The 13,297-nt window shown below is 33.5% G+C and overlaps 1 protein-coding gene across 1 annotated transcript in view; it reads right to left on the bottom strand.

Moving 5' to 3' along the window:
- Positions 1-10: 10 nt before the first annotated feature.
- Positions 11-13,297, bottom strand: part of LOC115241242 (scavenger receptor class B member 1) — a 42,185-nt gene continuing 28,898 nt past the window's right edge. Inside the window, exons 3-10 of the mRNA XM_029816899.1 lie at positions 6,066-6,157; positions 4,271-4,431; positions 3,870-4,008; positions 3,499-3,702; positions 3,225-3,369; positions 2,829-3,080; positions 2,599-2,717; positions 11-2,378 (exon numbers count right to left, since the gene is read on the bottom strand). Of these exons, the coding sequence (XP_029672759.1) occupies positions 1,944-2,378; positions 2,599-2,717; positions 2,829-3,080; positions 3,225-3,369; positions 3,499-3,702; positions 3,870-4,008; positions 4,271-4,431; positions 6,066-6,157 (1,547 nt within the window). The 3' untranslated portion in view covers positions 11-1,943. The remainder of the gene's footprint in view (positions 2,379-2,598; positions 2,718-2,828; positions 3,081-3,224; positions 3,370-3,498; positions 3,703-3,869; positions 4,009-4,270; positions 4,432-6,065; positions 6,158-13,297) is intronic.

Below are 13,297 nucleotides of genomic sequence, written 5' to 3'. Positions count from 1 at the left end.
AGTGATATTTGGATAAAGTTATTTTATTAAATTTCGGTTAGAAAATTCCGTTCGTGCTAGAACAAGCTTACCCTCTAATGTTTTTTCACACATTCTTGGGATATATTAAAAATACTTAAAACCGATACACATAATTATATTACATTTTCAATGTATCATTCATTTGATTAACCGTCAAGCCGTATTTAACTCATATAACGCACCGATATCGATTAACAGTAATCATGATTAAACTAAATTGGTGTCTTTCCAATGTTCTTCTATAGAACTGGAGCCGGGTTCCAAATCGTTAACCTGATATTTAGATTTGCGTAATAATATGTAGCGCTAAAATTGATCGGTGCAACTGACCTTACTTCTATTATAGTTCGACATTATTTCGCCGCACGATTGCTGGCAATGGTTTACTTAACACATACGATCACTAATATTGCACTAGATTATGGCCGAGTACGAGTGGGACACGTTGAGAAGAAGCATCGTCACGCGCGATCTTGCCACGATCGGCACAAGTAAAAGTTTCGTCCATTCGCGTAATTGCCAATGAAGCTTCTCCTCGTTGCTCTCCATTCAAACGCAAATTGCATATTACATATAAATAAGAATGGAATCACAGACATAATAATATATTCAATATAATCTAGGGATCTCTCGCGAAGGTTATCAGGTAATCCCTGATTAATTACACAAACGTCCCTTGGATCCCAAAAGTTTTCTTCCATAACTAATAAGGAAAACGCTAATACATATTACATTTTGTTATAGCTATACGAATATTATAATGGTCGTATCGGTTTACTTTCACGCATTGTGAAAGATCGTGAAGGATTCTTTGGCGAATTTCGATTCCATTTAAACAAATAAAAACTGTTCCGCGGATTTCGTCCGAATAAAAATTCGCGTAAAATAAAAGGAAGCCTTTCTTCACGTGAAATGAATATACAAATACCAATTTGGCTCCGCATATAGTTATAGTTAATTAGTTATCCATCAACAGTGAGACTTTGGTGTACGCAGTCAAAGAAGATGCATTTTACATTACGTCACATACCGTATCGCAGGTACTTAACCAACATTTTTTTAGCAACGATATTATTATTAATTAATGACGCCTAGATTTAATTATTAGCTCGATTCTTTTTTTGACAAGAAATAAATCGGTTATCATTTAATTGATGAAATATATATACATGCACCATAATTCTTGCACAATCAACCCTTGGAAAAAAATCTTTAAAAATTTTAATACTTGGATTGTTAAATCCAATTTAGATGATATGTGGCTTCGAGAATCCTAAGCCTAAGAATTAATGCCGAGATTTCTTAAATCTTAATTACAATCTAGTTATACACACTAACTGTGTGTGCAGTTTACGGTTATATTTGGTGAAATAATAAAAAAAATCAAATACAATCCTAGATTAATTAAAAGACTCGTAGCCTTTCGGCAAGTTTTATGAAAGAGTCGTATAAGAGCTCTTAGCATATACATTTTATTGACAATTAAAGTCTCGATGAAGATCTCCTTATGTCATGTAAGACTTTATAATTCCTATATTCTTCGAACTTTATAAACACCTTAAATCATATGTTAATCAAAATCCAAGTTAATTGAATCGTAGATTATTTAAATTTTTTGGATCCTAAATCATACCTTGAGACATAGATGAGTTAAATTTTTAAACGCCTTAGATTCTAGTTATCTTAATTCCTGTGAGATTCTTAAATTCTGCTATCTAAAATCGCGATTCTCTAATTACTTTCAGCATATACCATCACTATTTAATAAATCTTTTATGAATGTCACAATTAAATTAATTTACGAAGAATCGGGACTAAGCGTCATTAATTATCGCTTACGTGACGATCACTATAATTAATGCGTACACTTATTTATACAGCATCAGCAAACATTAAAATTCATGCACAGAACAGCATGTCCATCAGACCTCTATCACGCCCTGGTTCTCGTCGAAGTCATCGTTGTTCAATAAGATATAAGAGTCTCGACCGGCCAACAAACGATGCTGGCCGGTTATCAGAAAGGACGAGCCCCTCCTGATAGTCCTCTTGCCGAGCTCGATTGCCTCGTGCGCCAACACTGGACTCTTGTAAATCTTCACGAACACTGTAATGATTATCGTCAATCCGACTAGAATCATACCGTATGTGATGCAGGGTACAGCGATGTCGGCGAACGTGGTCGCAAGATAGATCCATCGTCTGATGGGCGGCGTAAGCTCTTCTATGCCCTCCTCGAGCCACATGATAGGGAAAACTATGTCAGAGAAATTCGAGACCACCGCAATATTATGTTGTTGCTCTACTTTTAGATTCAACTGGACGCGAACTTTAACTTCGACCGGCACACCGAGTTTCTAAAAGCAAAAATAAGAGTATTTCAAATCCAAATTATATCTCAGATCCTAAAAATCATGATTTTTCAAGTGATTCGAATATCAAAGATATATGAGGCGTTCTATTTTAATATATGCTACTATTTATTCTCACGTTTAGTCTAAGCTTGATATGTAAATTGATACGAATTTGTTGTCGATATGAACAAATTTTTAAGAATTTTCTTCATGTTTTACTTACCGGTTGAATTTTGAAGTATGTTTCGTGTAGCTTTTCCATCGGGTTGAGTCCGTCAATGGCATCTAACAATTTAGGATCGGCTTTGTAAAAGTGTGGAAACGAGAGGTAAACTGGCGCACCTGAAGTAAGAAAATGCAAGTTGCATAAATTTCATCTTTTATCGCCTTTGTTTTATCGCGCACCCAAGAGCTTCGTTAACTTTTCGAAATACTTTTCACTGAAACACTCACTGTACTGGCACGGGCTAATGTCTTGCAAGCCTTGCAGGGGACAATTGTTGATGCCGTCGGAGCAAAAGCACTCATTCTCCGTAGTCTCGTTCGGTTGACCGAAAACTACATCTGGCGGGGTATATAAATCCGCCTTGATACCAGTTTTTTCTACCGGTCCGCGATATTGCAACGGCAATGTTCTGCAGAGATCCTTGTCCCACACGTGAATGATATCAGCACCGGTCTGATCCCGCGGCGGAAAGAAGGATCCTGTTCAAAGATTATTTAAAATTTAGTTGTGACAAAATATGTCAACTCAACATTTCATTGAGACGAAAACTCGTATCATCAAAGCGAATTTAATAAGTTGTATGTAGCTGTGTGTATATTTTTTTGATGCGCAAAGAAACTTACCTTCCGAAGCTGTAATGGAATTACAAGGTGCCGTCGGCCAATACGGCAAATGATCAAGCCCGTTCAATCGATTTATCAAACCAAACTCTTTCATATCTGTATGTCCGGTAAATATTGTGGATATTTCGCTCAATGTGCCGTTTCTCTGGAGTTTGATTATAAAGAATATATATTAGCTTGCACGAGTAAAAAATATAAAATAATTATTTTTTATAAAAATATATAGCGCGGAAACTAAATTATGATAATGTAATAATTATTGCCTGGCACTTACTCCGATAAGAAGGCCCATTCTGCTCATGGGCCGTCTTGTTTTGGGAAGAAATCGATATCCGAGACTAACTAGTGGATCGTCATACCCAAAGACGAGTTCCTGCGCCGTCACAGGAACGAAGGGTTTCATATGCATCCCGCTCAAGAAAATTGATAATCCCATTGTGATGATATGTGGAAGGCTCTTGCTTTGCGTCGAAAGTGTCTGCAGAGAAAAGAAAAATACTCGTTTACATATATCTTTGATTTCTTATCGAGAATAAAAAAAGAAGATGAATCACATAAATTTTCTTTATACATTTTAATAATATATACATATATTAGTTTGTACAATATTAGTATAAAATTAGTTCGTATGTGCTATAAACTCACTAGCAAAGGTATATTCGGCACCATCAATTTGATATTTCCGTCTTTAGACATTTCAGGTACAAAGTTCAGAATTTTCTTATGCTGATAACTGACGGTTCCGTTATTGTGAAATACGATGTTAACCTTTTCCATATCCTCTCTGCAAAAAGATGCACATTTATTATATCGATTGCGAAGTGATCGTCGTGCTGTCTAACAAAGCTTAGCCCAGACAGATACGCAACCCGAATGAAGCATCGTTCGGCCGGTTTGCATACTAACAAGCGCTTTGGGAAAGTATTAAGAAACTACAGTAACTAAGTAAACACGAAGATACCTAAAATAATTGTTCGTAGAAAAATATATTTTAGTGCTAATTTTATGATCATGCAAATTTGCAATACGAGTAAGCGTATATTTACCGATAAACGAATGGGCCGATTTCCTGGAGCTTTGGCTTCTCGTTAAACTGCAGGAAGTTCTCCGTGTTGGTTACATTAAATATGTAGACTTTGGTTAATCGAGCTACGCCTGGCTTTTGCCAATATTGAAAGGAGAGCGAGCCGTTCCATAGTCGCAGTTGCTGGAAAAACACGATAAATTGTCGATATTATTACCAGCGTGTTGTACCGGCGGTTTCTCTTAAGTTAAAACTGCGATCTGTATACGTGCACGTTCGTATTTCATTTCGGGTAATTTATCGTAAGGTTTTTATGAAACGATTCGTTAATCATCTTGAAAAAAATAAAATAATAAAATTGCTTTTCATAATTAGTTTTTTAAATTAGATAATTGATAGCGCAATGTTATTTATTGTGTTGAATTCATTGTAAGGAAAGAGGTCACATATACTTTCGGGAAGCATTATTAGATTACATGATTAGATTGCTACACATACTTTGAGTGTCTATCTTGCGCATTAATGATTCAGATAATTTCCGAGGAAATTAAAATGAAAGAAGTATAGTAAAACGAGTTAATAGGAGCTCATTCTAAATAGATGAAAGTGGATTCTTAAACATTGAAAAGTTTCAAGATTCTCTTTTATACTCTTTTTGTGAAAAAATGTTTTCGTTTTTCTTTTAGATAAAAAGGAAACGTCGCGGAAAGAAAAAATGACGGAAATAAATTTCTACTTATGTTGCAAAAACTTGTAGTAATTGTAGCGAGCAACAACTTTAAAGCAACTGTAAATTATTTTTATGAGAATTAATATAATTGCGAATAATTAAAGAGCTACAAGTCACGAAATAGCATTATCATAAAGAAATCATGTAGAGTTTGTGTAGCAGAATCAATTTCTCCTTTTCTACTAACAATTATAAATACAATACATAATTACAATATAATTACAATAATAACATTGGCTTCAAAATATTTAATTAATATGTGATAAAGATTGATAACAATACAATAAAATTAATGAATTGATATTTCTCAAAAATAATTTATATGTAATCGTATCAGATGATTTGCAATTTAAGTTGTGCAAGTAACGTTATTAATAAAGATTGCACATATAATAATATATTCAATTCATGATTGACAATCATAAATTATTTGCAGACAGTCTATTCCGCGTACGTTAAGCTGACCTTAGATGATAAAAGAGACTCGCGAAGTTATTTACTGCGAATGCAAATTACTCTACGGCAAGTATGGGCCATAAAAAATATTAATTATTCATTGCGTGAGACATACTTTGTCCAAATACACTCATATAATCTCAGTCTTCACGGGATTTGAAAGTAAAACGAAATCGAAAGGCAAGAACCCGTCAAAGAAATGATTACACATGACTCATTGATGATGTATTGCTTGTGCGACAATCTTAATTTTGTCGCCTAAACATATCACCTAAATGTTTTCAATCGTGTCAATTACAATTAATGAGATCAAATTACCATTATACATGATTCTATGGTTTGCTCCCCTATAAATTACATTTTATAAATTACATTTATATTTATTATTAACTGATACATTCATTTCTATCTAAAATTATAGATATATATTAATTTGTAAAATACATTGACAGTATATAAATGGCATCTTATTATATGTTCATAGATAATTTTATTTATATTATTTTAATAATATATAAAAATAAAAGAGCATACAAGATACAATATTTTAAAGATCTCGCGATAACTATATTACATATTTATTAAATGTATCGAACGCAAAATATGTATATTCAAAGTGTTTCATACTTACTCTTAAAATAAGGTAATCAACCCACGGTATGCTACTGAGCACTATGCCGATTATAAGTGCAAGGAGACCTAGGCAGATTGCTGCTATCCTACCTGCAAAAATAATAACAGTAAGTTAATAGTACAAGTATTAAAACATACAGTATTAAATATATGCATACTTAATGCGCGTTTGCGCAAACAATTTTTTTTTTATTGGGAGGTTGTCGACATTATATACATATAACTATCCACTACTTTTCATAGAGCAAGCATTGACCTACATTTGAAAATTAGTGCCGAGTATCGAGAATATGCGTGCATTGAGTAATTCATATTCTATAATTATTGGAAACACTTCCCAGAGAAACATATTGTTGTAAAAATTTCGAACATACAAAAATTATTAAAATAAAATGATAAATTTATTATTTACTTTATCGTGCACTATATGTGGCAAAATTTGTGCTTATGAAATTGCCATAATATAATTAGATATCAAAAAATATTTTAATTGAAATGTTGTATGTGTGTGTGTGTATATGTGGTATGTATACATGTATGTTATATACATATAATACAATTTTATATTCATGCTGAATAAATTATTAATACAAAGTAGAAACGCTTAGTTCGTAGAATAGTGCGTAAATAACCTGGAAAATATATTACGAAACACACTTTCCATAGCGATAGCTTAGGATCTTAGATTCAAGATTAAGCAAGACTCTTTGCTACCAAACTGGTAGTCCTTGTTATTTGTTGAGAATTTGTAAATCCTTAGAAGACTTTAAACGAGAAGTGTAGATAAAAACTTACATATATTATCTTTAATTGCTACTTAAAACAAAGAGATTTGCATGAAATAATAAATTAATTTTGTATTCAAAAATTAATATTTTTGGCAGCGATTAATCTTTGATTTTACTTGCACTTATACATATGTCATATAAATGGATATATGTGTGTGTATATGTGTGTCGTAACTACAACTTTTGGAGAACTTCATGATTTTGATCTTAGATCACTTCCCAGAAGTTTATGTAATAATTAGATAATTCGTGTTGACATGAGAGTTAATAGTACAAGTATTAAAACATACAGTATTAAATATATGCATACTTAATGCGCGTTTGCGCAAACAATTTTTTTTTTTATTGGGAGGTTGTCGACATTATATACATATAACTATCCACTACTTTTCATAGAGCAAGCATTGACCTACATTTGAAAATTAGTGCCGAGTATCGAGAATATGCGTGCATTGAGTAATTCATATTCTATAATTATTGGAAACACTTCCCAGAGAAACATATTGTTGTAAAAATTTCGAACATACAAAAATTATTAAAATAAAATGATAAATTTATTATTTACTTTATCGTGCACTATATGTGGCAAAATTTGTGCTTATGAAATTGCCATAATATAATTAGATATCAAAAAATATTTTAATTGAAATGTTGTATGTGTGTGTGTGTATATGTGGTATGTATACATGTATGTTATATACATATAATACAATTTTATATTCATGCTGAATAAATTATTAATACAAAGTAGAAACGCTTAGTTCGTAGAATAGTGCGTAAATAACCTGGAAAATATATTACGAAACACACTTTCCATAGCGATAGCTTAGGATCTTAGATTCAAGATTAAGCAAGACTCTTTGCTACCAAACTGGTAGTCCTTGTTATTTGTTGAGAATTTGTAAATCCTTAGAAGACTTTAAACGAGAAGTGTAGATAAAAACTTACATATATTATCTTTAATTGCTACTTAAAACAAAGAGATTTGCATGAAATAATAAATTAATTTTGTATTCAAAAATTAATATTTTTGGCAGCGATTAATCTTTGATTTTACTTGCACTTATACATATGTCATATAAATGGATATATGTGTGTGTATATGTGTGTCGTAACTACAACTTTTGGAGAACTTCATGATTTTGATCTTAGATCACTTCCCAGAAGTTTATGTAATAATTAGATAATTCGTGTTGACATGAGATGCCATGATGCGTATTACTAGTAAATGACGTCAATATTTTTTGTGACAAATTACATCTCGATAAAAACCGATAATTTATCATATCAGTTATAATCAAAATGCATTTAAATAAGCGTCATAATGTTTTGTTCACTATGTCAATAATAATTATTACACACATAAATATGTCTGAAAATTAATAAATATTATTACACATAAATATGTCTGAAAATCATTACCCGAAGCTATCTACGATTAACATTGAGCGATTGACATTTGTACATTTTTCTGCTTAGGAAGCATTGATAATGTTAATTGGATAATATTCCGAGGTGTAATGTCTTTGTGACGAGCCAGATGTATAACTTATGCGATAATTCGAGCGTTTCGTTACATAATTGTTACGAGACCCCCAGCATCATTGGAAATTCTTCATTGCGTATAAGTCGGTCAACATGCTTTCACTCCCGAATTAAATGTAGGACGCTAATGATGCAATTTTGAAATTACCATCCGAAGCCCCGATGCATCGACGTAATGCATCATATTGCACATTAAAGTGCGCTCACAATTATGGAAAATATTCTAGTACCAATTATTTACGGTAGAGAAAAATAAGAGGAATACATGTACGTTGTTTGATTCACTTTCCTTCGTCAAATTATGTTCGCAAGCAAATCCACATTTACATTGCCGAATTGACGCTAATTGCGGCTGTAATTATCAGTTTGGTAACAGTAAATGCAATCTTTATAAAAAAAACATGAATAGCGGACTGTGAACAAAAGATAAAAATACTGATGCTGCCAAAAAAGAAAGGTACTCGGCGATCTGGCCTTTTAATCTTCTCAATGAAACTGCCAAGAATTTCGTTGGTCAAGGAATTCTGAGGCCACTCAACGACCTTGAATTGCATAATATCCGAACAAATACTGACGGTTGCAAACATTTCTTAATATCTTTAACGAACTATATGTATATATCTCTCAAAGATATTTTAATAGAAAAATAGATTAGAACAAGATTACTCTTCTCAATGACTTCCATGCTCCTTCTAATTTTTATTTAGCAATAGTTTAGGCTGTCAAAAGTTGTTGCCCCATCTATTTGTTATTTCTGGGGGGATTTTATTTTTAAATATTGACTTGTCGTCATTCTCAATTATTTGGAATGTTTTATTTAATTTAACAGAAAAACATTTCTTTGCTATATCTTAATTGCATCTAGCTTCTAACTCAATCAATTAATATATTCATATAGAAGTGCATATATTGCTATAATTACTAATTTCATCTCTACCGTATAATTTTATAAATTTATACTTTCTTAATTGACATTTATATATTGAAGTCTAATTAAATAAGTAGCACTCTTTTTCCTTTTTCATTCATGTTATTTCCGTTAGTAGAAAGCATTCGATTGCTTAAACTATATCCGCATTCTACATATATCCGCATGATTTTCTCTCAGATAGTTTGATTCAGTTATAATAAATATTGTTTAGCAACATTATCTCTCTATGATCGTAGTTTTTATTTCATGCACCTTTGCACAATCATTTTTCTCTATAAGAGACGGTTCAATTCTCTGTACAAGGGAGACCTTTCTACGAGATTGTTAGTATATAAGTAAAGATTTATAACATTAGTGTAAAGATTTGTAACATTAATATAATTCACACAACATAAATTAAGATTTATTAACAATCTTTGTTAAAAAAAAGCAAATGGAATATAAAGTAATAGCGTTTAATTTACATCATAAAATTAATTGTGTATACCGTAAATAAATTATACTTAAGTAAATAATTGATCTTAAGAGATGTAAGATTGTGCCGTTCTAAAATAATTTCGTTAAAATAATTTCAAACAAGCAAATTATCATTTTTAACACACCGTATCGATTACAGATATAATGGGAATTGATTGTCCGTGATACTATCTCGGTATCTAAGGATCGCGGTAGCGTGAATAAGTCTTACAATTAGTATATGAAAGCAATAAGCGCGATTGAAAGGATCAACATAGTGAATGCAACGTTTATTCGGCAATTTATAGTTCGCATACCATAGAGAGAGTGCAAAATAACTCGCGCGCTGCTCACACAAAGCTATACGGTGCGTGGTATTTGTTAACCGTGAGTGGTATAAATTATCCGGGAACGGTTGCGCAACGCACCTTGCGATCTCTCCTTTCTCAGATACCGGCCACCGGCCAGACGTGCCCGAAGTTCGATTTCTTAATCTGACCTCGAGAAGATGCGTGCATCGAAGAAACGCAAGATCAATCTCGTTCAAATTACTCGGTTATTCTCAATTTTTTTGCGAACGATCGATAATCCGACTAATGATTCACAATCATCACGGTCATTAACTCGTTCCGTTTTAGTTTCGCTTATTTATCGTCATAGAAGAAGCAATAAAGTTAACAGGATAATACAGATAATTATTAAAATTATTAAGAAGCAAGAAAAACTATTAGAACTATTAAAATTTATAGGAATCTTTTTACACGAGTTCGAAGAACTTTTCAATTAAAAAGAAAAATATTATGGATATTAAGGAGAATAATAATCTTGTTATTGTTACAGATTAATCGTTGCCTTAAAAACAATGCTATTATACTATTTATAAATTATCTTAATTTTGTCAGAAAGAAATAGATCATCGATTATCGGTTGTGGTTGATGAAATAGCGAGTTCAAATAGCTCGTTAAGTGAGATTAATTTGCAGGTTCTTTAGAACATAAAATGAAGCAATGCGAACATAGTTGATGATCCTTTAATCACGTTGGTGTGATAAAAGCCGCTGAATATCACTTATCGCGGTCTAACTATCGGTAATTGTACAAGCGATACTTAATGGCTCATTGTTTCCCTCTTATTGAGTTTAAAGAGCTGCTCAGTTATAAGTTGCTCATTACGTAACTCGCGGTTAACTTACATCGTAATCCCTGCGGACTCTTGGCATTACACTGCATACCATTATTTTGCATAATAGTTGCACGCGCCGGAAATACAATATGGGTGATAAACGCGATTTTTATCGCGGCTTTTATATCGCAAAAGAGAAATTAGAGAAATGGTAAAAGAGATTTTAAGAATCTTTCAAGAATTACGAGACCCTGAAGATTCGGGAATCGGAAAATAAAAGAATAAGCGTCAAGATTCACATGAAGAATTTAAAAAGGAATTTTAAAATACAACAGTTTTTCTTTATAACGATCCGAAGAACGAAGCGTCTTTCTCTCTCTACGGGAGAAATTCTGAGAAATGTCTTTTCGACCTTTTCGCTGAATTGCATTCCATGGTCCTATTACGTACATTAGACGGTACATCAGCGATGTATCATCGGGTACGTAATACGCTAACGCTGTTTCCGGCCCGTGAGAGACCAGTTTAAAAAATTCCGAGGAACGGATGCAGAACACGTTCGCGAGAATCATCTGTTCATCACTTGTACCGACTGTTCATCTCGCGCGGGATGTAACCACCATAATAGAGATTACGTGATTGCTTCCTACGGCTTGGAAGCCGAAGGAAAGTTTTCCCTATATCGCGTTGTACAAATTATCCGCGGAGACGTTAAGCCAAAGCACACATATGGGCAAGAAATAAAAATAAATTTGTTAAAATATCAAAATATGTGATTACGATTAATTTCTTAATTAGTATATATCTTTCTTAATTAACTACTAATTAACTCTTAAAGGTCACATATGGGTCATTTTGACTCTATCAATATTTTAGCGATAGAATATCCCGAAGACCTTAATCAATAAAACAATTTTGAAAGTTTATTTTTTAACTTTTATTGTAAATGATTATTTTCTACAGAGATATCAAGGAATATACATAAATTTTCGAAGAATTTTTTCAAGCATTCTGAGACAGCTAAAACTGCGACAAGATATTGTGATCCATATGTGACCAGGAACAGAGCGAAAGAAATGTGTGACCTACAAAAGGATTAAAATCCTTATCAAAAATTTTGATAAATGCGCATAATATGCAATTTAAACCAGATTCGTTCCCACGTGACACTTAGGAAATGAATAGAGAAATCCTCTCCTTGGAGAGATATCCGAAACGCCCGAAAGGTATTACGAGTAGCGTGTCTAACGATACCCAGGCATCAACGTATTTTAATTGGCCGCAGATGCACGTCCGCGTTCCTACGTTGTTACAAGCAAGCAGCCGTTCGTTACATGCGGTAATGTCGCCGCCGCGATTTCGGAGCCGCAGCATCCGCGCGTAAGGTGCGTGCGTACGGTGTGCGTACAGTTTCTCTCGATATTGCACGCACACCTACCCAGGCAGCACCGCGTCTCCCTTGCCATCCCCCTTCTCCTCCCTCTCTCCCTCCTCTCTCCTCCCGTAAAAACGTAAGAGCGAAAATTCTCCTCCCGACGAAGTGCAATCACGATTTTGCAACGTCTCTCGCGCGCTAAACTCGTCGTCTGCGCGAACACGCAGTACAGACGCAGCTGCGTGCTTGTATGCGAGAAACTGTGCGTAGTCGCTAGAAAGTTTACAGTTTGCGGAAGAAACGGATACCCGCGGTGCCCCGATACGGGAAAGCTTCCTGTAACGCGTACAGGATGTCCCTGATTAATTTCTCTTTAATCCCTTGAATATCATGGAGCGATGAATTTTTATTGATTATCCCCATATGCGAGAATCGATGTCACACATTGTGTACGCCATAATGATCTCTCGCGCATTAAAATTATAAACTTTCTTACGTTTATTGTTAGTCTGAAACTTTTTATTTATAGGTCAGGATTATATCGGATAAGGAGATTTCTTGACGGCTTTCTCATACAAACGACGCATACGTACACTACTTGATACTATTAGAGCATAACACTGATGATCGCGTCGTAAACGTCAATCAGTAGCCGCAACGTAGCCTACATACCAGTCTATCGTTCATGTGCACGTCTCAGTTTTCTCGCCGAAAGTATTACAGTTCTTCTTAAAATGAGAGATGAATAATTGTCTCAATGAGAAAATCCGACAAGAGCTTTTGTTACATTTCTAGTACATTACATTCTTCAATACAGATTGCAAATTCAATACAATTGAATTTTTTTATTATTGTGTAAGGATTCTACATAGCTGAATTTTTTTTTCTTTTTTCAGACATTAAGAAAGCAACTTGACAGTAATACGCCACTTTACGCGTTACTAAATGGCGGGGAAATCCGAAGCGAAACGGGACATTACAGGTATATATTACATTTTTTTTCAGTCTGAGC

Source organism: Formica exsecta, unplaced genomic scaffold, assembly GCF_003651465.1.
Source record: "Formica exsecta isolate Colony F162 unplaced genomic scaffold, ASM365146v1 scaffold47, whole genome shotgun sequence".
Lineage (NCBI taxonomy): Eukaryota > Metazoa > Arthropoda > Insecta > Hymenoptera > Formicidae > Formica > Formica exsecta.
Note: the sequence above shows the minus strand (reverse complement) of the source record. Positions and strands in the feature narration are given on the sequence as shown.